We start from the raw sequence: 24328 nt of genomic DNA, 5'->3' as shown, positions 1-24328 counted from the left end.
GCATAAAAATAAGGGATGAGCATTAATTTGATTCTATATGTCAGATATGATTTATAAGAAAGAAGAAAAAGATATTTATCAATATTATTATTAAATTACAAGAACCAGAACTTTTCTCTTCCTCCCCGAAACTGGTAACTACATATGGTTTCAAAAGTAAAAATGTTAAATGAAAAGATGCAAAATCCTATTTAAATTATCAGTAAAATGAAATTATCAGTAACCAGGGATCTTTGTACCTAGGACTTTGAAATGCAAAACAGTAAAAAGTTGCTATGTAATTAGTTACACGTCACCATTACAACAACATACACCAAAGTCAACCCTGTAATCTGATTAAAACTGTCCCCTACTTTCAGTGACATACAGATATAAACCTTTACTTTTTTTTTTTTTTTAATTTATTTGACAGACAGAGATCACAAGCAGGCAGAGAGGCAGGCAGAGAGAGAGAGAGGAAGGGAAGCAGGCTCCCTGCCGAGCAGAGAGCCCGATATGGGGCTCGATCCCAGGACCCTGAGACCATGACCCGAGCCGAAGGCAGAGGCTTAACCCACTGAGCCACCCAGGCACCCCAAACCTTTACTTTTTAAAGCCTGGATTAGGCAGTGCATATTTTCAGCAAAATACCTATGGGAACAAGACACTATCAATTTAAATTCCACAAAACCAGAATGTTTTATGTTTCAGCTTTAAAATTTACTTCAAAAATTTTAAGACCAAAATTCTCTGCCTTCAGCCATCTCATAGCCAACCAGCCAAGTATTTCAGATGTGTTAAATAAAGACAGATAAAGACCCGGATACACCTTCCACAACACTGTCTTCTCCTTCAGCAGAGTGAGGGAGAGAGAGAATGCTCCCCCCAGTCCTACTACTGCCCATAAATTTTGGTCAGAAAGTTCACAACTGGGCCAGCTTACTTAAAAACAAGCAGGTTTCCATTCTGGAGACCTAAAGCATGGCACCATCATCTTTCATTTCCAGATACTTCATCTGAACTGATGACCCGAGAGATCATGTTATGCCAATCCTTCTACCTGTTCCATTTTGATTTCTTGGTGTCCTTAAGGAGAGACCTCAAAGTCTGAAATCCTAATAAAACAATCTCAAAGCTACTGGGCAAATTATAAACACTGGTCACAGACATCTTGCGTGCTTCAACCCAGATGAAATGTCCTTAGGAAAGAAGTGGACCTCAACACTGGGTGGCAATCACCAACGCTTCAATGCTAGCTCTCATGCCGTCCTGTGTGCACAGGTCTGAATCATACTGGATTAAGAGATTCTAAGTATCCACCTCATTTCCAAATGGAGTGCTATGACATTTTTAAAAAGGCTTTAAGATCTTTAACAAAGGAGTTGGGAACGTTTGGGATTAGTATCCTTCAAGAAGAACATGGGCAGAGAACTTACTTGGGAGACCACTGAGGAAAAAAATTAGAAAGAAAATTAGAAGTTACCTTGGGCAGATAGAATAATCTTCCCAAAACTTTTAGATTGAAAAAGTGTTCTAATTAGCTATTTGTTTTTAGGACTGTCTTATATATATCAAAATTCTCTTGGTTTTTTTGGACCTTTTTTTAATACCCCATCTTTATATAGTTAAATAATTAAATGGACTAACAATTGGGATAAACCCAAATGAAAACTGGTGTTTCAAAAAAAAAAAAAAGCACCTAAATTCTTAAGTCTAAATATTTCAATCTGCTAAATTTTCCGAGGGTATCTCCTTGGTCTGTAGGGAATTACAGCATCCTTGCTCCAGATTATTTTACCTGTGGGATTTAACTCCATTTCCAAGTCAAGTCACTAGGTCAGAGATCGTACAGGATTTGTGTTGGGACCTTGGCTGTTACAGTCCAGTTCAAAGCAGGAGAGTGTTGCTTACCTGTGAATACCTCTCTTCCAGGAGTTTGATTTAAATAAGAAACCTATTTAAGTAGACAGTGAGATGTCCCAAATTGCTAACAACTTAGGAACAATCTTGTTCAAACATGAATAAACTTCCTTATTTATGCAAAACTTCCTACTAAAATTGTCTTTCATACTAATTCTAACATGCAAATTACCGGTTTTTAACATTGCATAAAATATACATTCATGCGATGGGTAAAAATTTAAAAAAAGGAAGAGGTGGTGTGTGAATCAGCATGAGGGGATTCTCGTTTGAGTTAAGTTATTACAAAACAGAGATGAAATTTTTGAAAATTCATGCAATCACACTCCCAACCCAAACTGGACCTGAGTGCCTACCTTGGGCAGGGCTCTCTCTGGGAAGCCTTGCTAGACTTCTTGCCGAAGATCCAGTTCTTTCCACAAACTCTGTGGCACCCTCTCCCCGCTGCTCACTCTCCCTTAGCCCTTATCCCATATTTGTCATTGCTTATCTCCTCCACTTGTCTGTGAACTCAAAAAGGGCTGGGATCATGTTGTCTTTTCCATCACTGACTTCCCCGTTGGTTTCCAACTCATGGCACAGAGTAAGCGTTCAGTAACACTCACCGAGTGAATAATCCAACAACACAGAAGTTGCTGTCATTTAATGAGTAGCTATGTGCCAGGCACAGCACTGCAAAGTTGACAGTTCCTACTGGGTCTTAAATGATCTTCCAATAAACTCTGATTCTCCCCAAACTCGCATTAAGATCCAAAGCCAGTTAATTGCCTCACCCAAGGGGAAACACCGCTTGTAACTAGAAACCCAGACTGTCTTTCTCCAGAAGGCTGACCACACAGAAGGACCTAGAGCAGTAACTCAGAGGAGAGCCATACCACGTCTGCCACGTAAGCCCCACCTGCTCTCTCTCTCACTGTATCTTGAACATTTCATGCTCTGATCTTCAAACATACTTCCTTCCAACTTCCCTAAGACCCCACCTATCTGCCCAGCCTCTTTCAAGTCCAGCTCAAGTCCCCTTCCTCCAGAGGGCCTTCTCCAAGCCCCCCAATCCTAACTGCTTGCCCCCACAGAACTCACTGACTGAACAATCATCCAAAAATTAATAACAATAGTTCACATTTATGAAGCACTTACAATGTACCAGGCACTGCACTAGGCACTTCATATGTATTAACTCATTTTAATTTTCACAATAAGCCTACAAGATGGGTATAATTATTTCCATTTTACAATAAGGAAACTGAAATGTACAAAGATTAAGTAACTTGTCCTGTGTAGAAGGGAGGGACGGCCGCAGGACTGAAACCCTGTTCTGGATGGCTCTAGGGGCTAGAACTCACTCTTGTGCAGTTTAATTTTTATGTATTTGTTTTGTCTCCCCACTTAGACCACAAGCATTGTGAGCAAGGACCCTGTTTCCTCCACACTGTGCCACTCTTTTGTGGTGAGCTCAATAAAACATTAGCTGAATGACTAAAGGACGAAAAGTCAGAGATCCCATCAGAAAAGATACACTTAACAAAACACTATATATGTTTGATTTGAGGCTTTGATTCCCAGGACAGAAGACCTTTTAAAAAATTGCCAGTCCCAACAATCAACTCTCAACCGTAATTTGAAAAGAAAAGACTCAAATTCTGAAGGATGTCTTCCATTGAATTAATTAGTTAGAAGTAGATAAATCTTTCTTCCCTTATCCTCCTGGAATAAATCTGCCGTCAAAGGGTGAAACTGGCTGAAATTTAAAAAGAACCAGCCCCTGGCAGATGACCTAGGACTAGGCCCTCAACAAATATTTAATTGTGCCAAATGGAAAGTGCTCTACTTGTACTTTGGACAAACTGTGCTAACACGATCTAGTCCAACCTAGGAACTAACTACAAGATTTCACTCTTATGACATGTGGCAACAGGCTAACAAAATGGATCACTGCAAAACTTACTGTCCAGTCATTACTATACTGAGGGAAGACTCATTTCTGAAAAGGGAAGCAAGAGTTACCTTGTTTTTGATCAAGGTATGAATTTCTCTCTTAAGCTCAAAATGTAATGTATCAGCTCCATAACACATTTTCAAATACTAATCTTGAAAATCTTATATATTTTTTCCTTGTACTAGTAAACAGGAAGTGAGGAGAAACCATTAATTAAACAATAAGGACAAGTCTACATGTAAAGCTCATTTAAATGAGTATGTTTATCCGGTCTACCCTCAAAAGAAATTTGAAGATTTGAAGGCTGAACCAAGTGAACAAAGAAAACCTATAAAGTGATAATATCAAAGTAGTTGAAAACAGCAACACTGAAAAAAGGTCATGTCAGCACCTGCACATAGGATAATGTCCCCCTCTGAAAAATCCAGACAATTAGGCTAACTGCAATACTCGATCAGAAAAATGCTAATTGGGAAAAAAAAAGAAAAAAAAGGAAAATGCTAATTGGGCACACAAATTAAAAGGAGTAGAGAGAAAAGTTAATGAAATGAACTGATGAATGGTAAAAGTAGTTTATAGAAGAAAATACCTGGAAAATAAGTAGAACTGAAAAAATGGAAACCAATCTTGGGCTAGGCAAAAACATTCTTTAAATACCACAAGAATGGCTTATTTATCATTATGTACGAGTTGGTTTCCAAGAGCGAATGTAAAAAGGAAAAAGTTAGCCCAAGTTTTTTTTTTTTCCGGGATTTAACCTCCTGTCAAGGTAAACTGGGAGGTATCACAGCTGAAAACACTAACTCTAATCCAATAAAAACATTAGTTTTCTAAATGCTATGGATCAGGTACTAGGACCAGATAAACATAATCCACTTTTTCTCACCTCAGCCAAGTAGAGAGCTGGATATTACAGAGTCAGAGTCAGACAATTTACATGGGTAGTTTGGGTGATATATAGTTATAAAAAGATAATGAGGACAGACAACACAAGCCTCAGAATAAAAATGAGTCTTTACTGGGAGAGTATGAAAGCTATCTTCCTTTCTCTAAGTACTTACTTCTGTATATCTCAACCTGATAGGTAAAGGATGTAAATAATGTAATATATTTTGTATTCCCAATTATCTCAGTATTAACCTGTACTCAATGTTAAAATTAAATGATTCTTGGTAATTTAAGCTAAGGAATAATATAAAATGTAAATGCCAGTGTTTTTATAAATCTTGGTTAACATAAAGTTGTAGAATTTGTATAAGAAGGGGAAATTAAAAGTTGTCCTAAAGTCTAAAGCTGTCATCTCCTTCATGTGTAACACTGCTCCTCATTCATGAAAACATTCTTTGATTTGATACCCGTTTTCCCAAGAACTTGTGGTAGAGCTTAAATGATTTTTAAACATTTCCCACATATCACTTAAAATAACAATTGTACTAAAGTTTTGTTTTCATTCTTCATTCTAAAAATCCATTTTATTTTTATCTGACCTTAAAAATGGTTCTATTGCCACTGGGATTGTTTTTGTTTTTTTTTAGTTGTGTGGATTTCAAGGTGCTCTATCACACAATCTAAACATAGAAAGAGAATGACATTTTTTAAATTAGCAAAGTACAGGTTTCTTTCACAGGATGCATTTTCCAACGTGGGCAGCTCTCCCTGAGTAAAGCAAACTAGACTTCTTATTATGAAAACAGCAGCACAGCATTTTCTTTGTAGTTACTTGTCTTCTGCTAGTCTGGGTATCTGAATGCCTCTCTACGCGGGTGTCTAAAATCCTCAAAGGGCAGAGTCCAGGAAGGGAAGGCAAGAAAGGAAACAGATGGTCTCGCCGCCCGGCCGAGGGCTGGGAAGGGTCCCGACCACGCTCGACCAGACCCTCCGAGCTCCCATCTGTCTCCCAACAATCAATACGGTGCAGCCGAGCTCGGCCTCCAGGCCTGCGAAGGCAAAGCCAGCAGGATTACGAAACGGGGTCCGGCGGGCAGCGTCCTCCAGAGCGGCCCCCTCCAACCGCAGCAGGGGCACACCTTCCTGCCCACCCCACCTTCCACAGTCAACACGACCGCGAGCCAAACCCAGCCCGGGTCACGTCTGGCCGTCGCTTTTGTCCTGCTCCACGCTGACCACCTTTTTCCGGAGCAGGTTAACGGTCCGGAGTCCGGGGGTGCGCCCTGCGGCCCTGCCAGGTGCTCCGCGCCCCCTGTTCCCCTCCGGCAGGCAGGCGACCCCAGCGCCGGCCCGGAGCGCGCGTCCCGCCCGGGCACCCCCGCCCACCCTCCCGCAGCCTCACAGGGGCCCGCGCCCGCCCGGGGCAGGACGGCGCCGAGGGGGCCTGCCCCGAGTCAGGCCCGAGGCCCGGGCGCCCCGACGGCCCCGCGGGCGCCCCGGAGCGCCCGCCCCGGCCTGCCACCCCCCCCCCCCCCGCGGGATCCCGGCCGCCGAGGCCCGGGCCGAGGCCGCAGGGAGCGTAGGCCGCCACCATCCCCGGCCTGCCGTGAGCCCGCTGCCCGCGGCCTTACCGCCTCCACGGCGTGCTGCAGGATGGAGGTGAACTTGGAGAACATCTTGTCCCGGGACTGCAGCAGCCTCTCCCGGGACGACCTGGAGAGCTCCTCGATCCGCCGCCGCCGCCCCTGCTGCGGCTGCCGGGGCCGCTCCAGAGTGAAGGCCGGTGCGGGGCGGGCAGGACGAGCAGAGGGCCGAGGCGGGCTCGGGCCCGGCCGCTTCGGGGGTGCGCGGGCGGCGCGGCGGCGACTCCGGCGGGCGCTGGGGACTCGGCGGGCGGCGAGCAGGGCGTTCGGCTCCGACTCGGGGCCCCGCGACGCTCCGGCGGCGGCGGCTGCGGCTCGGGTTCGGACACGGTGGCAGCCCGGCTCGATTTCCTTCCGCCCGCTCTGCCCGCCGCGGCCTGCAGGGGGCGCCGCCGCGGCCCGGGGAGGGCCCGACCCGGCCTGCCCAGCGGCGCGCCGCCTGCACGCCGCGGGGCGGGAGAGGCGCGGGGAGGTCGCGCCCGCGGGGGGCGGGAACCGCACGGGCGCAGCCGCCGCTCTCTCCCGGCTCCCGGGCGCCTCCGACACCGTGGTCCTCACGTTTGAAAAATTCCGGCAACCTCCCGGTTTTGTTTCTGCGGGGGAAGTAACAGGCGGATTTTGTAGGGAAACGTAGCCATACTCGTGTGTAACGTGCAGAGGTTCGTCTTTTAAGAGCAGACTGGGGAGGCTGGTAAGAAACAGTACAGTATTCCTATCAAAAACGATTCGTGCCTTTAAATGCTAAGAATTAGAACGCATCAACGAATGTTGGTGAAATAGCTTTGCTACCTGGGAAATAGATCATTATCATCGTTAACATTATTAATTGTTAATTATTCACCGTTAAAACAGGAAGCCCCAGATGGACAAATGCGAAGATGGCTCAGTCAATAGTGTGTGACTTTTCTGATAGGTGCAGAGCATGGTTCACCTTCGTGTTTTCTGTTCTGTTTATCAGACGATACTGGACAACAGTGAGGGACAGAATCTGAAGCGATTCTGCTCAATGCACAGGACTGGTAAGTGGGGCTACAATGTAGGTCCTTGGGCGGCGGCTTCTGAAAAGTACTGTGCAACAGTGTATTAGCCGAGCTTTGGAGCGGCACAACGGCGGTGGCAAAGTTGAGGTTGGGTGGATACAAGTTGTGAAAACGTTCATATCCTGGAGAACGTTGTGTTTGTTTTGGCTAGAATTGGTCTTGTATCAAAAGGACCGTTAACTTCTTGATCAGGCGAGGGTGGAGTCAGTTTTTGCATAACCCGTGATGATAAGAAGGATTTGTAATTGAGTTTGTTGAACAGAAAAAAAGCAGAGAAGTAGCTGCCGCGTGGAGCGGTGTTAAGAGCTGGTCTCTGGAGGTGGGTGGTCTGAATGGAAATCCCTGCGTAACCACTCACCATGGCAAGTTTTTAAATCTCTTTTGTGCTTTAGTTTCTTCATCTGCGAAATTGGGGGAGAATATGCAGATACCGCATGAGGTTGTGTGGACGTAAATTAACATACGGAAAACACTTTAACCATGTCCAGTCCATAGTAAGCAATACACTGGCATTTGCTATTACCATTATTATTAGCAGTAAAATAGTATTTCAAACCAATAGGGTCAGAAATAAAGGTTTAAGGAGAACACTTTTTTTTTTTTTTTTTTTTTTTTTTTAAGATTGAGAGACAGCAGGGACAGAGGGAGAGGGAGAAGCAGACTCCTTGCTGAGCAAAGCTCCATCCCAGGACCCTGGGGTAAGGACCTGAGCTGAAGGCAGGTGCTCAACCCACTGAGCCACCCAGGCTCTCCAAGGAGGACTCTTGATTCATCTTCCCTGATCTTCAGTGGGGTTATGTCCCCATAACTCCATCATAAGTTGAAAATATCTTAAGTCAAAATGCATTTAATATACTTCACCTACAGAACATCACAGCTTCGTCTACCTGTCTACCTAAATGTGCTCAGAACAAACACTTACATTAACCTACAGATGGTCAGAATCATCTAGCACAAAGCCTATTTTATAGTAGTGCTGAATACCTCCTGTACCTCATTGAAAACTGTACTGAAAGTGGAACACAGAATGATTTTAAGTGCATCAGTTGATTACCCCTGTGATCGAGTGGCCCCCCTGGGAGCCGTGGTTACTGCCGCTGCCCAGCATCACGAGAGTGGCCCACGGCATACCACTGGCCTGGGAACAGATCCAGTTCCAAGAATGGTTTCTACTCAATGCCTATCACCCTCGCACCATCATAAAGTCAAAAAATCATAAGTAAAACCATTGTAAAGTGGGAACTGTAGTTTTCTCGTCTTTTTTACTGTTTTTGTTGCTTATATCCTGGCAAAGCAGGTAAATGTGACTTTAATTTTGTGTGTCCTATCTCCAGAATGCTGGGACCATCCTCTGTTCTTTGCTAAAAATTGAAATGTGCTTCCTACCAAATTCTGGCTAATGGTATCTGCTTCAACCAAGAGGACGTATTTTTTATTATTCACACAGCTTGAGGTGGTTAGTCATATTATTAACCATAATGATCTTCCTGACCTAATAAATACATTTATGTGGTATTTTGTATTTTCATAGTGCCTTACAACCACTAATTGTATAAGAGGGTCTACTTAACACAGGCTATTTAGACTTGTTTGCATTTGATGATGCTTGTCTTTGTATACTTATTATGGACGTAATAAAAATGTTTTGCTCAAGATTAATATCAATATTTAGGAAGATGATTCATCTCTTTGATATCTAGGTTCCAAGACATACAAGTTGGACTAGAATGATAATTGAGCAGATACCCTTAACCTCTCATCCTAGAAAGTCTGTAGTGACATAACATTATCACCAACCTTATGCATGGGCAGGGTTGGGCCTCCTGAAACAAAGTGTGTTTTGAAAAAGCATAATACAGGCTTCTCTAGCCTCTAAGCCACTTAGATATGGGAACCTGAGAATCCTCAATTAGGACTTTATTTCCTTATCCCTTTGACTTAAGTCAAATGAGAAATTTAGTCCTCACTAAAAATTAAAATACCCCTTAGGAGAGAGAACACACCAATTTCTATCGCTCATTACACTTCAGAGTGAATGAGTTTGTTAAATTCTTTACTGAACGAAGTTTAATCAGCGAGTACAAGAAAAATCCACAAAACTGAAACTCAATCTGGATGAAGTTGAACAGAGAGGAGAGAGAGTTAGATGACACCTACTTCCAAAGTTTGGCAGACTTCTGATTAAATAGATAGATTGAATTTAGCAACATTTCCTTCCTAAATGCTACTAGAATTACAGTAAAGAGATTTCTCAGAATGTAAGCCCAAAAAGGACAAACAAATTAAGAGAGGAAATGGCAACAAAATTTTGAGAATTGGAAAATAGTGGTAAAGGGAATAACTGATACAGTTCCTTAGGAAAGCTGAATCCTAAGGCAGCAATTAAGAAAACTAAGATCCAAAGTGATATATTCATACATTTATAGAGCCTCAGTGACTCTGAAATTAGCAGTAAGTACCTCTGGAAATAGAGGTAAAAGTGGGACTAAAAATAGCAGGATGGATTGAAAACTTGTTTAGAAGTAGATAGATCATCCCCAAGGCACAAGATTGGCTGACTCCCCTTTTTCCATTCTGGTTTCAGAGTACAGTCTAATTCTGGGGAAGATCAGAGGCTCCATATTGATAGGGGGTGGAAGGGAAGAAGAAGATAAAGTTGATGTGGGAATCAAAGGCAAAAGAAAAAAATAAATTTCCTTACTGCCTACAGCCCATTGACAAATTCATGAAACCAGTAGAGCAACCTTCCCCTGGGAGCTCAGCTGCTGTGATATTAACACTTGGCTAAGGGCAAAAGGCAACCTTAGCTGGACATCGAGGATCCTATAAGTCTTCTTTAATATATAAAAGTTCCTTTGGAGACTTTCTTTATCACTACCCCCATGCTAGCAATCATCCTCCAAGCATGTGGCCCATTGATATACATCTGAAGGGTCTCATGACTGAGGGTTTGCAAAACAGTAATAAATGACCTTTTCCTAATAATAGCTAGGCCTCCAGTATTCTGTGAGTCTCCTTTTATATGTGAAAGTCCTTTTGGAAACCTCCCTTTATCTTTACTTCCCCCACCCCCACCAAAATCAGCCATTCCTCACAACCCCACCACAGCTCTTTCTGCCCACAGGTCCCATCCCTGTGCTTTAATAAAACCACCTTTTAGCACTGAGGACATCTCAAGAATTCTTTCTTGGCTATTGGCTCCGGATCCCAAGCTTCAAATCACAGCAAAGTGAAGGTAGATATTATGTATATCAAACACATCCCAACCCTCATCCTCTTGTTGGCCCCTAGAATGAAAGCATCAAACTGATCACCCTCCCCTTGGGCCCCCAAGAAGATAGGTAGAGTCCTCTCTAGAGAATCGGATTAGTATTAGTGAAAGAGAAAAGACCTAAAGATACTGAAGAGGGAACCTGGACAGCCCTACTGTGCAGCCTCTAGTTGACAAGCTCTGTACACGTGCTTGGAGCATCCACTGAGTGTCTTCATGAACCGCTCGTAAATGGGATCAGGGAGGCTGGGTCATCAATGATTTGAGAAAAGTTAATGATAGAGATCAAAAGAAAAGGCAGAACAAAAAAGAAACTTGGAAGAAACAATTGCATTTGATAGGAATAGAGGGAGAAGAAAACTTAAAAAAATAATAATCATTAATATTCTCAGATAAAAGATACAGCATCTATGAAACAAGAATGGCATTCTATTTTTAAAACACACTTAGGGTACAAAAAACGAAATCTTAGGAATCAAAAATATGGTAACAGAAATGAAAAACAACATAAAAAGGATAGAAAATAAACTTGAAATATTTTCTCTAAGACTAGGTAAAAAATGATGTAGGGATGAGAAATGGGAAAGTTTTTCAAAAATTAGAGTGCTGGTCGAGTGTATCCAACATTTGAATAATTGGAGTGAACAGAGGGAGGAAATCATTGAACTTAAAATTCAATATAATTTTACAGATCTGAAAGACATGAATTTTTAGTTAAGTGCCAGAACAATGAATGAAAATAGATTCACTCCAGTGGATGTTACTGTGAAATTCAGAACACTGAGTTCAGAGAAGATCCTACACAGTTTCCAATGAGAGAAAAAGAAAAGAAGTCCATGTAGAGAATTAAGAATTACAACAGCATGGGAAGTAAGAAGGCGCTGGGGCAATGCCTTTAAAATTCTGAAATAAAATAATTTCAATTGAATTCTACACAAAGAAACTGTCAAGTATGAGGATAAAGTAAGTCATTTCAGATGTATGGGGTATTGAATATTTCTCCTACCTTGCACTCTCTCAAGAAGCTCTCAGAAGATGTGCTTCATCAAACCTCCGGGAGTAAACCAAAGGGAAAAAGGATGAAGGAATCAGATCAGAAAACCTGTCATCAGAGGGAGGTGAAGGAAATTCCTAGGATGTTGGTTAAGCAGAATTCCAGGATAACTATGCATCAAGTTGGGACAGCCAACCCACCTGTCCAGACTGGAGCAGGTCAGAAGAGATGTCCTCAAGAAGATAAAACTTCTAGATGGATTGTTTATGTGTTTTAGAAGATTTACAAGATAGGAGAGTCTGAGATTGAACTAGTGATAAATACAAAGAAAACCAAGACAAAAAAACAAAAAACAAAAAAACAAATGAGATCATTAGGAACACCAAGGAAAATAAAATATTCTGTAGGAACAAGTAATCATAATACATACATAGCTCAACTAAAAATATGTCTATATAACCATAGTAATGTAAGTATAGATCTAATTAAAATTATGTTATTGCTGCTATATTGGGAAGATGAGATCATGGATATGTGGTGGAACCGGGGGCAGGGCATGTGCATGTATGTGTGTGTGTGTGTGAGAGAGAGAGAGAGAGAGGCTAAATCATCATCTGTCATGAGGAAACATTATTACTGCTTAGAACAGAAATATCATGACATGAAATTATGGGCATATTACTTATTTTTTTTTAATTTTTTATTTATTTGTCAGAGAGGTCACAAGTAGGCATAGAGGGAGGCAGAGAGAGAAGGGAAAGCCCGATGCGGGGCTCGATCCCAGGACCCTGAGATCATGGCCTGAACTGAAGGCAGAGGCCCAACCCACTGAGCCACCCAGGCACCCCAATATTATTTAAAGAAAGCAAGTAAATAATAAGAGTCTGCTCAAGGTGTTGAAAGAGATTCTTCTGTGGAACAGGAAATTGGGAGTTTTGGAGGAAGGATAGGGGCTTTCATAACAAACCATGTAAAACTTCTTGATTAAACTATACACTGGAATAAACAATATGCCTTTTTATTTGGCAAGGGGAGAAACTAGAGGCAAGAAACCATTTTTTAAAAAGCTCAGACAAGATTTTGAAGGTTACTTACTATGGAAATAGAAAGGAGAGAGTAGTCCTAAAAGATGTGGTAAGAGCAACCCAATTTTTGCAAGTGATTAAATATGAGAAGTGAAGAAGAAGAAAGCAAAGATGTTGCTGGAGTTTCTAGCTTGGATGAGGGTAGGTGAAGATGCTTTTAACTGAGATGTAGAAAGACAAAAGGATTTTTTTTAATATGTTAGATTCTCTTACCTGTGTGATGAATCTGTATGACCATGTCTAGTAGGAGGTGATAAATTTGAATTAGGAAGTCAGGAGAGAGATCTGGGCTAGAAATAAAGATTGGAAAAGTTATCCTTTATAGGCGGTAAATGAGATACAAAGAAAAAGGAGATAGTTCAGTGAGATGGTAAAGTGAAAGAAAAAAGAATAGACACAAACATAGGACTCCTTGCATTTAAGGATCAGAATAGGGAGGAGGAATTCACTGGGAAAGAGCAGTCAAAGAGATAAGGAAAACATACCGTGAAAAAGCTCAGGGAGAAAAGAGTTTCTAAAATTGGGAGTTTGGTTCAAGATAAAATGGTGAATTTGCATAAGCTACACACTTCGTTTCCAGAATTCAACTCTACAGCTGCCATAGAAACGAGAAGGAAGCTCATAGATTTCAGAAACTTACATAGCGACTACAAAAACTCCTTGGCCAGTAGAGCAGATACCGCCGGTGTCTGCTGCCACATTCCCTTTGCCTATTCCTGATTGTGTTTGCAACTGTGGTGGGCAGTTCTGTGCAAGCTCAGACTCACCTCACGATAACAGCATCTCTTCTCAGTCTCATGCTACTCTCGTTAGAATTTCTGCCACTGGAAATTCTGTATGGGGAGCCTGCTCTTTCCGAAAGCATGGTGGAGTTAGAACCCATGAGGACAACTCTTAGCCAAGAAGGTTTGGAATCTAGTGGATAAATACTCCAGTGTCCTATCTCTGTGGTGGGAAGCAATTCTAGGAAGTGTTCTGAGCACTTTTCAGGAGATCCCAGTAGGATCAAGTACCTACTGACCACAGTAGTGACCGCAGTAGCCCTCTTATGCCTTTCTTCCTTTGTTCTTATTCTCCCTCTACCCTCACTTCCCAGGATCTGAAGTAAACTACTTACAGTCAAGTCTTCATCCCAGGCTCTACTTTTGGGGAAACCCACAGTGTGTGGGAATTAGAGTGGAAGAAGTTCAGATGGAAAGACCAGGTGCTACAAACTGGATGTAGACCAAGGGAGATAGACCTTCATCCCATAGGCTAAGAGATTAATTAAAATTAAAGAAACAATTCCTGGAATTGGACCATGCTGTATTAAGTCCAGCAGCTGCACGTGACCCAAAAAAATCCCAAATAACAGTAACTTAAAGAAGTTTCTTTGCCTTTAGCCTGGTCGGTAGCCAGGACTATATCAGGACATTATCATGGAGACACTCTCTTAACTTTCTGTGTACCATCTAGCACAGCCACACTCAAAATCACTTCATGGGCCCATATAGGTGCTGAAGCTCCAGTTTCCAATTTTGGGAAAAGTAGCAGTAGGAAGCAAGGGGGAAAGGGTCTAACTCTTCCCTTTTAACAAACTCTTTCTGAAAGTTCCACACTTCTGCTTGCATTTCATCAGCCAGAACTTACATAACCACATCTGGTGGTTGGGAAATGTAGTATTGAATTCTGAGTAACCACTAGAAAAATAAAAATACAAAGTATAACTTTCAAATTCAGTACAAAAAATTTTGCCCAGTCCAATGTAATATGGGAAAAAATACATCAAAGCTTGAAAAATAGAAAACAAAATAAGTTTTTGTATTAATTATAATACACAGAGATGGACCAAACTCACCAATTAAAAGCCAGAGATACATAGATTGGTTTTTTAAAAATACCTAGTACCATATTTTCTAGAAGAGTCATATTTAAAACAAAAGGGTAAAGGGAAGCTCTAATAAAGGAATAGAAAAAGATATACCTTAGAATATGAATCAAAGAAAAACCAGGGTAGGGACGCCTGGGTGGCTCAGTTGGTTGCTAGATTGCCTTCGGCTCAGGTCATGATCCCAGAGTCCTGGGATTGAGTCCTGCATCAGGCTCCCAGCTCCATGGGGAGTCTGCTTCGCTTTCTGACCTTCTCCTCGCTCATGCTCTCTCTCACTGTCTCTCTCTCTCAAATAAATAAAATCTTAAAAAAAGAAAGAAAGAAAAACCAGGGTAACAAGTATAGACAAAATAGAATTGAAGATGGGGGCACCTGGGTGGCTCAGTGGGTTAAAACCTCTGCCTTCGGCTTGGGTCATGATCCCAGGACCCTGGGGTCGAGCCCTGCATGGGGCTCTCTGCTCAGCGGGGAGCCTGCTTCCTCCTCTCTCTCTGCCTGCCTCTCTGCCCACTTGTGATCTCTGTCAAATGAATAAATAAAATCTTTAAAAAAAAAGAATTAAAGATGAAAACATCACAAGAGGTAAACACAGATAGAATATATTGGTAAAATAACAGTGGATTAAGATAATGTAATTTTTATGTTCCTGTATGTAATATATGGTATAGACAAGATATAGAAAGCAAGAGTTGACGAAACTACAGAGAGAAAGAATCTATTGTACTTAGACTTTTTTTTTTTTTTTTAGAGATTTTATTTATTGGAGAGAGAACACAAGCAGGGGGAGCAGCAGGCAGAGGGAGATGGAGAAACAGACTCCCCGCTGAGCAGGTCACCCGACGCGGGGCTCAATCCCAGGTCCCTGGGATCATGACCTGAGCTGAAGGCAGATACTCAACTGACTGAGCCACGGAGGCACCCCTTCCCTAAGTTTTGTTTTTTTTTTGTTTTGAGGTTTTCTTCCCTTTTTGTCTGAAAACATCCTTATTTCACCTTCATTTTGAAAGATATCATTACCTTTATGTATTATTTTATCTTTCTCTGCTTATTCACTTATTTCACTTTCAATGTTGAATAATATTTCACTGGAATTTTTGGTTGGTGCATATTTTTCTCTCCATACCCTAAAGATGTCATTCCATTTTGCGGGCTTCCATTTTTTTGAGAAATCAGCTATCAGTTTTGGTATTGCTTTCTTAAAGGTAATGTGTCCGCCAGCACGTTTTTGACCATTTATAAGAAAACTTAGAGAATATGTTTGGGAATAGATCTTAAGGATGCAAGATCAGGATGGAAGGAATATAAAGTTGGATCGGGCCAAATGTTGGCTCACTGATAATCAGAGACTCCAGGTTCAGTGTGTTGAATGAGCATGGAATAGATCTAATTGTTTATTTGATTGGTTGACCCAAAATCTGGACCCAAAGGCACCTCCCATTACATGAAGTAGAAATGCCACACTTCTTTTATATATTATAGAGGAAGCTATTCAGGAAATTGTAATGTTTAAGGAAATTGGAGTTTTAGTGGATTAATCATGTAAGACCTGCTCACCCAGCCTCTGACTATATTCAAGAGGACTCACGGGATATACTCTTTTCCACAGCAGTGAGAAAGAGTCATGAGGGGCCCCAGATTCTTGAAGAGTTCTGTGGTGGCTCTTCTCTAGGAGAGTGATTACAGTTGGGAACTGCTACCATTGAATTGGGATCCTTAAATTAAATGGGGATGATGGGATCCTAGGGTGGCAGGGGCCAAGTGGCAGTATTTAATTACCAAAGTCAAGGTAAATTTAGTTACCATAATGGGCAACAGAGGCAAAGCAGTAATTAAAGTAGCCTGAACTACAGAGATCTTTGGCATTAGCTAGTTAATCATGGTGACCCTGTAGTTAAAGCAGGTGGCGTCACCACTAAGGTCTCACTTGATCTAATGAACAGAAGTCCAACTTGAATCACCAAAGTAGACAGCCTCAGTTACTCAGTCATTTCCCAGACCTGAGTCATTTCACAGATCTGGAGTCACTTGAATAAAGGGAAAGCCAGGTACTCTTGAGAAAGGACCATGCCGTACTGCCAAACATTTATTCTGTTGGTCTTTCTAGCCTTCCTCCAAAGGATGTGTTGTCATTTACCAGGACAACTGTGCTGGGGAAAGAGAAAGACTCAGACTTTTTAAGGGATTACTATATACTAGCTCTGAACTGAACTAATTCTTAGAGACTCAGAATGTCACTGTAACCCAACAGTCAGAGTAGAGCCTTAAAAAAATCACTGTTAGGTGATCAGTGGAGTTTTGGCTCAGGTTCTTTTCATAGTGGTCCCGGTGGGTACCTGAATCTAGCCTGTGGGTATTTGTGCAGTTTTATAAGGCATAACTGAAGTAGACACACTCGGCAACTGGCAGAATCCACATTGATTCCCTGGCTCATAGAGTGAATGCGAGTATGGCAGAAAAGACCAAGTGGAAGCTACTAGAACTGCCTCTATTTATGAAAATAGTAAGGCACTGTTATATTAATGGAAGGATTCCAGAGATTGGTGCCACTCTTAAGGATGGAAAGGATGCAGTGATGGTGATTCCTCCCACCTCTCCATGCAACTTGCCTGTTTACCCTACAGAAAACAGAAGAAACTCGTATAACCACAGTGGATTTTTGTAAACCTAATTAGGTGGTAACTCTGATTGCAGCTGTTGTTCCAGATGTGCTTTCATAGCTGAAGCAAATCAACATATCCTCTTGCACCTGGCTGATAGCTATAAATAAGGCAAATGTATTTTCCTTATTATCAGAGATCAGCAATTTTTCTATAAATGGCCAGATGGTAAATATTTTAGGATTTGTGGGCCATAGATCTCTGTCACAACTACTCAGATCTGCACTGTAGTGCAAAAGCATCTATAAACAATATGTAAATGAATGGAAATTGTTGCATTCCAATAAAATTTTATTTATAAAAACAGGTGATGGGCCAGACTTTTTTCTTTGCGCCACGGTTTGCTGACCTTTTGTAAAGATCATCAAGTACAGTCTGTTTTCAGCAGGCAGAAAATACAATACACCGTCACTGTTTTAGCTGGAAGATCTCTCTCTCTACCTTTCTGTCATAATCTGGTTGCAGAAACCTTGATTACCCTTCCATTCCGTTGAACATCATGCTGGTCTTATACCTTGATGATATTCTGCTGATTGCTGAGGATGAAGTATTAATATCTTTATGCATGTTGTTAAGAAACATATGGACCAGGAGGTAGGAAAGAAAGCCCACAAAACTGTAGAGGCTTGCCACCTTGGGGACACTTCTAGGGATTCAGAGGTCTGGGGCACATCAAGTATCTTTTCCATGTGATGGACAAGTTCACATCTGGCCCCACGCTACCACCAATAAAGAGCAGAAGACCTAGTAGACCTCTTTGGAATTTGGAAGCAAAAAAAATCAGGTATACCTCATTTTTGCCCACTACTCTGACCCATTTACTAAATGGCCCAAAAAGATGCCAATTTTGAGTGGGTCTCCAAACAATAGAAGGTTCCGTAGCAGGTTCAGGCAGTGGTATACACGTGTCTGGCGCTTGGGTCCTGTGACCCAGCAGACCCAACGGTATGTGAAGCGTGGGTGGAGGATAGCATTCCTGCCTGGAGTACTGGGCAGGCTCGTACACAAGAGCTGCAGTACAGACTCAGGATTTTGGAGCCAAGCCATATAAAATTATCCATATAACACTATGCTTTTATATAAGGCTCTGAGTCCTTAGTAGATACTGAATGCTTGGCAGGGGACCACCACAGTCCCATGAGACCTAAGCTGTGCTTAATGACCTGGTATTGTGTGACCCGTAATGACCTGGTGTGCGACCCATTAAGTCATCCAGTAAGTCGGGCACATGCAGCAGCACTTCATAGATACGAGATTGAGCTCGAGAAGATTCTGAAGATACAAGTAAGTGGCATGACGAAGTGGCCTGGAGGACCAGGGCCCTACTTCTACAACAGTTTCTCCCCCAGTTATCACTTGTGGCCTCATGAGGAATTCTCTGACCAGTTTGCTAAGGAAAAAAAACAAAACAAAACAAAACAAAACAAATTCTGGTTTGGTTTCCAGATGGTTTTGCATTACCTGCTTTTACTGCCTGGAAGTGGGCAGCTCTAGCACCACAGTCCCACTCCAAGACGACCCTGCAACACAGGAAAGCTTCCAGAGAGCAGAACGTGCAACAGTGCACCAGGTTGTTTGCTTTTCCTGAAAGTGGAGGTAGCTGGAGATAGGGGTGCCCACTGATTCCTGAGATATGGTTGATGGTTTGGCTCTGTGGTCAGGAATTTGGAAAGAACATGGTTGGAAGATTGGTGACAAGGAGGTCTGAGGACGAAGTATGTAGCTAGAGCTCTCTGAGTGGGAACAGAGAAGAAATATTATTTTCATCCTGTGTAAACACTCTTCAGAGGCAGCCTCTGTACAGAATTTTAATCAGCTGGATAAGATGACCCATTTTGTGGGGGTCCATCAGCCTCTGTCCCCAACCACTCCTATCATTGCCCAGTGGGCTCACAAGGAGACCACTCCAGCAAGGATGGGAGGTTAAGCATGGGACAAGAAACGTGGACTTCCCTCACTGAGACCAATGCAACAAAGCCACTGTTGAATGTCCAAACTGCTAATTGCAGGGACCAACACTGAGCACCTAATGTGGAACCATCCCAAGGAGCTTAAGTCAGCTTCCTGTGGCAGCTCGATTCTACTGCCCTGTTTTCATCATGGCGGGAGGGAGGGGCAGCATTACTATTCTCATTAGGATAGATACTTGCTCTGGACATGGACTTTTTTCATCCCTCGGTGCTTTTTTTTTTTTTTCATCCCTCAGGAACGATAACTTATGGACTTAAAAATCAATCTACTGTCATTGTGTTCCATACAGCATTGCTTCTGATCAAATAACTTATTTTATAGCAAATGGAATGTGGTGATTGATCCATGCTGCTCATGTAATTCCTGGAGCATCCCCTATTTCTTATAAACCTGAAGCAGCTGGCTTGCTAGAACAATGGTTACAGGGCGGCCGGGTGGCTCAGTCGGTTGAGCATCTGCCCTTGGCTCAGGTCATGATCCCAGGGTCCTGGGACTGGGTCATGCATCGGGCTCCCTGCTCCGTGGGGAGTGTTTTTCTCCTTCTCCCTCTGCCTGCCGCTTCCCCTGCTTGTGCAGACTCTCTCTGTCAAGTAAATAAATAAAATCTGAAGCATAAATAAATAGAACTCAGTTACAGTGGCAGCACCACGTGTCACGGTGTCCGGGGATGTGGTACATACTCTCCAGCAGCAATGTGTGCTGCTATTTCTCTGGAGCCATGATTCATGAGTCTGGAAATTAAGGGTGGAAATGGGTGTGCAATACTGGCTCTTGATCAGGGTAACATTAGATTCTGCTGGCTTAAAGGTCTTAGTTGGAACGAGAGGAATGTTTCCAAAAGGGGGCACGATAGTGATTCCATTGACCTGGAAGTTGAAATTGCGATGTGCCCACTTGGGGACTCTTTGCTGGTGAATCAACAAGCAAACAAGAAGGGTTCTGCCCTGGCTGGGGTGGTTTATCCTGACTCTAGAAGGAGAGTTGGGTTGCTACTACTCAGTGGGAGCAAGGAGGAGTATGTCTAGAATGCAGCTATCTTCTGGGCTGCTTTTTAGTCTTGCTTCCATGTCCTACGATTACAGTCCATGGAAAACTACAACAACCCAATTTAGGCTGCATCACGAATGTCCCAGACTCCCCTGGAACAGACATTTGAGTCACCAAAGAAACCACAGCCAGTTGAGGCGCTTGCTAAGGGTAAGGGGAATATGAAATTAGTAGTAGAAGGTAGTATATACAAGTTAGGACCATGTGACCAGTTGCAGAAATAAGGGCAAAAGCCATTATGGGTAATTTTTTCTTATTGTATATGAATATGTTTCTATTTACGTATATGTATGTATGTGTATATATATATGTATATATAAACCCGTTTTCGTCCCCTTCTTATTCCCCTGTCATCTCAGTAGTTAAATTATAGGGTACAAAAAGGAAAGTATAAATTAACTCAAAAAGGAATGAACATCACCCGAAGATGACGAAGAGATTTCATAGCCTCTTTTGGGAATACGGTTAATGTGGTTTTAGTTATATATGGGATAATTGTACGTGTTAGGTGACTATTTAACTTTTTATTGCTTTCATTTGGAAATTAAGTGTAATTTCAAGAGATGTATGCGCGCCAAGTTGACAGGGAATCCATGGACTGCAGAACCTTTGTCGTGTGTCCAGCAGGTTGGGCTGAACTACAACTCCCATGATTCCCTCCCCTATATGTCCAGCTAGGGTGTGCCGCAAGAGACACTTTTGTGTGAGATGTGAGGTGCAAACATGTGGTGGCAAATATGTAATCTTTTTAGGCCCAGAAGTTTGGGGGAGGGAGGGGTCTCCGGGTGCTCCCGCAGCTCATGCACATTGTTGTTTGTCTGCTGACTCACCTCCTCGGTGTGGGCGGGCAGCCAGCCTGCAGCTGCTTCACCTTCCCCTGGATCTTCCCTGGGCTCTCTGACTTCCTCTTCCAGATCTGCACTTATCTGTGGGACACAGGACGCCAGCTTCTCGGGCATGGTACCCACATCATTAAAGCTGGAGACAGTGAGGCTGACACGGATTCCAGTCACCACTTGACATCTTTCTTCTCAACCGCCCGCCTGCAGATGTCAAGGTCTCGCATCAGATATGAAGACAGCCTTACGGGAACTGCTTTTAACAGCTCCCACCACAGCATAAAGTTTAATCCTCATAATAAATCTGTGTGTGTGTGTGAGAGAGAGAGAGAGATTCTAATGGTTCTGGATCTCTGACCGAATCCTGACTGAAATAGACCTATATAAAATGGTGTTTAGAGGAATGTTATTTTTCCTCCCCTCATCATCCTATTTCCCGCCACTCATGCTCTATAAAACCAATTTCATAAGTTTCTGCAATTTCATTAAAGTTTCTAAGACGCAGCTTGAGAAGATCTAGAATTACTTCATTACCCAGAAATGCATCAAGGCTAGATTCTATTTTTTTACATGGTATTATAGTGGTCATCATCTTGTTTTCTCTTCAAATGAGTCCGGCTCATTCATTGCATTCTGTCATGAAACCATGTTGGTGGTGATGAGAATGTTTTGGGTCCCCATACATTGTGGATTAATCCATTTGTGGATTCATGAGACTGCAGTTGTAGGAACTGACTTGAGAAGTGTGAACTGAGAAGGTAGGATCCACACTATGAACCTTTGGCTTGGCACGGACACTTTGGAAGGAGCCGTGGTAGGGATGATAGAGCAGTACGTCTGCTACTAACAACGCTCACCTTTAACTGTGAAATGAGTCTTCCCAAGAAAAGTCCCTCTTAAGTAAGGACCTCAGCCTGAAGTTTGGAGGTATTAAACAGTATCTGTCAGGTAATAGTCTTAGTCCTGCATTTGGCTTAAATAATAATAAAGGGCTTTGAATTTTCTGCCTTATAATCATCAGGCAGTCAAGCAGTTCCAGCAGTGTGGTGGGAAGCTGACAGTTCTGCTAGTTTATACGTTACCTCCGGAATCTCTTGCAAGGGCATTTATATCTGTACATTTTCCCTGATCCTGTTTTGTATTCTTTCCTCCTTGGAGTAATACTCTTCAAATCCATTTCCAACAGCTTAGTCTTTATATATATTTGTTTTTACCTTTCTGTATATTGGAAAAATCTGGAAATTCTTAGAGAGTATAAGCTATGTCATCCTAGGCCAAACTTTGTATTCATCTCCTTGGAGTATGCCAAGTGGACTCTACTTTTGAGTCAAGAGTGATTCAGGGCTGGGCAGGGTGCATCTTGAGAATGATTGGCATGTCTTTGCAAGGCAGCTTCCCCAGAGTGAGGTTACAAAAGATCTTTAAGTGAATCTAGTCTTCCCAGACATAGGAAAGCAGGCTTGACAAGAGGGGCTTAGAGAGACCTGGGAGTTCAAATTCTCATATTTGTTCAATTCCATCAGAAGTCGCCCTTTCGAGCCTCACGTCTATTCCTTCTTAATGCCAGAAGTTTAACATAAGGTACTTGCATAGTCTGTGAATTCAACTTAAATTATTGTTTTGCAACCCAGACAACTAATTTTGGATGTGATTTGCAGTAAGTTTGACGCTGTCACTCTGGGAAAGAGTAGATTATCTTAGAGCTGCCATAGATACTCTCTCTAGTCCCTTGGCTGTGACCTGAGATGAAAGTTTAAAACCCTGATCTTATTTCCTTTCCATAAGCTCTCCAGCATGTTCAGAAGCAGCCACTGACCTCACAGTTCTTGTAGTCATCAGTATTACCATAGCTCATTACCAAGTGCAACCACCACTTGGTCCTCCAGACCATTTGTTTCAGTAGGCACAATCAACTACAGGTGACACGTCAGGTAATCATGATGCATTATATGACCACAGATAACCAGATAACAATTTTCTGTAGGCAAAGAGCTCAGGTGATTGCAGAGTTAGGGATAGAACCAAACAATCCCAAATACCATCTTCAAGGATCTGTTTCCTGGAACCACTCTGGCCACAAGTACCCATTAGAATGAAGTCAGGAAAACAGAAACCACACCCATCATTTCAGCAGAGAGAAATTTTTTAAAGATTTATTTATTCTGGAGAGAGAGCGAGAGAGAATGTGTGCAAGAGGGGTGGGGGCGTGGAAGAAGGGAAAATCTCAAGCAGACTCCTCACTGAGTGTGAGCCTGACACAGAGCTCGATCTCACTACTCCAAGATCATGTCCGGAGATGAAATTAAGGGTGGGAGGCTTGGGAAGTGCCTGGATGGCTCAGTCACTTAACTGGCTGCCTTCTGCTCTGGTCATTGTCTTGTGGTCCAGGGATGGAGCCCAGCCTCAGGCTCTGCACTCTGCAGGGAGTCTGCTCCTCCCTTTCCTTTTACCCCTCTCTCCCATTTGTGCTCGCGCGCTCGCTCTTTCTCTCACTTTCTCTTACGCACTCTCAAATACATAAATAAAATCTTAATAAAAAAAAAAATCAGATGCTTAACCAACTGAGCCATCCTGGCACCCCCAGGAGAGAATTTAATATAAAAAAATGTGTTGCGATGGAGCTTGAAGGACTAAAAAGGCAAACGTTGAGACCCATGTATTAACCTGCCAGAGGAACAAAGAGAAGAGGTTGGTGTTTTCAGAAATTAGAGGCTTGGAAGAGGGGCCACATAGACCTAAGGCTTAGACTCCCGAGAAAGAAGTGCTGTCTTGCTCATACCAGTACTTCAGGGGATTACCTGGAAGCTCGTTTTGGAAGTACCAAAGAAGCTGAAGACTGGAACCAGCTGCCATTAGCAGAGGAAAGGAGTGTTGTTGAAGTCACAAAGGCAGGAATCACAAAGGACCGAAGAGGCGCGGGGGGGGGGGGGGGGGGGGGGGGGGGTGTTCCTTCTCCTGCCTAACACCTTCCCTCTAGCACCCTCTGCTGGCAGAAGTGGGCACAGCGTTACCTGGTAAAGGGAAATACAGTTTCCCTCTTGTAGACCTACACCAGAAAGTGGAGTTGAAGAGGATGGATTTGGACCAAAATTAATAGAATTATGTGTGTCTTAACATATAAATGCAGAGACTCAATTACAATAGAGGAGGGTAAAAGATGTTTATATCTACACATGGAACCAGCATAA

General features: G+C 42.7%; 1 protein-coding gene and 3 long non-coding RNA genes across 9 annotated transcripts in view; 2 read left to right on the top strand and 2 right to left on the bottom strand.

Annotated features, from left to right (window-relative positions):
* FHIP2A (FHF complex subunit HOOK interacting protein 2A) overlaps positions 1–6730 on the bottom strand; it is a 35222-nt gene extending 28492 nt beyond the window's left edge. The window contains exon 1 of the mRNA XM_047701390.1: positions 6355–6730. Within this exon, the coding sequence (XP_047557346.1) occupies positions 6355–6399 (45 nt within the window). The 5' untranslated portion in view covers positions 6400–6730. The remainder of the gene's footprint in view (positions 1–6354) is intronic.
* On the top strand, positions 5776–21310 carry LOC125084273 (uncharacterized). The gene is made up of 3 exons (XR_007122581.1): positions 5776–6021; positions 7325–7385; positions 21216–21310. It is a non-coding gene; the product is annotated as an uncharacterized LOC125084273 (long non-coding RNA).
* LOC125084272 (uncharacterized) lies at positions 21132–24014 on the bottom strand. The gene is made up of 2 exons (XR_007122580.1): positions 23939–24014; positions 21132–21344 (listed from the first exon to the last, which is right to left on the bottom strand). It is a non-coding gene; the product is annotated as an uncharacterized LOC125084272 (long non-coding RNA).
* The window catches only part of LOC125084270 (uncharacterized), a 31385-nt gene continuing 28811 nt past the window's right edge, over positions 21755–24328 (top strand). For all 6 annotated transcript variants that reach the window (XR_007122576.1, XR_007122575.1, XR_007122574.1 and 3 more), the window contains exon 1: positions 21755–21898. This is a non-coding gene — a long non-coding RNA (uncharacterized LOC125084270). The remainder of the gene's footprint in view (positions 21899–24328) is intronic.

This window comes from Lutra lutra, chromosome 14, assembly GCF_902655055.1.
Source record: "Lutra lutra chromosome 14, mLutLut1.2, whole genome shotgun sequence".
Classification (NCBI taxonomy): Eukaryota; Metazoa; Chordata; class Mammalia; order Carnivora; family Mustelidae; genus Lutra; species Lutra lutra.
The sequence above is the reverse complement of the archived record's forward strand: the minus strand, read 5'-3'. Positions and strand labels throughout refer to the sequence as shown.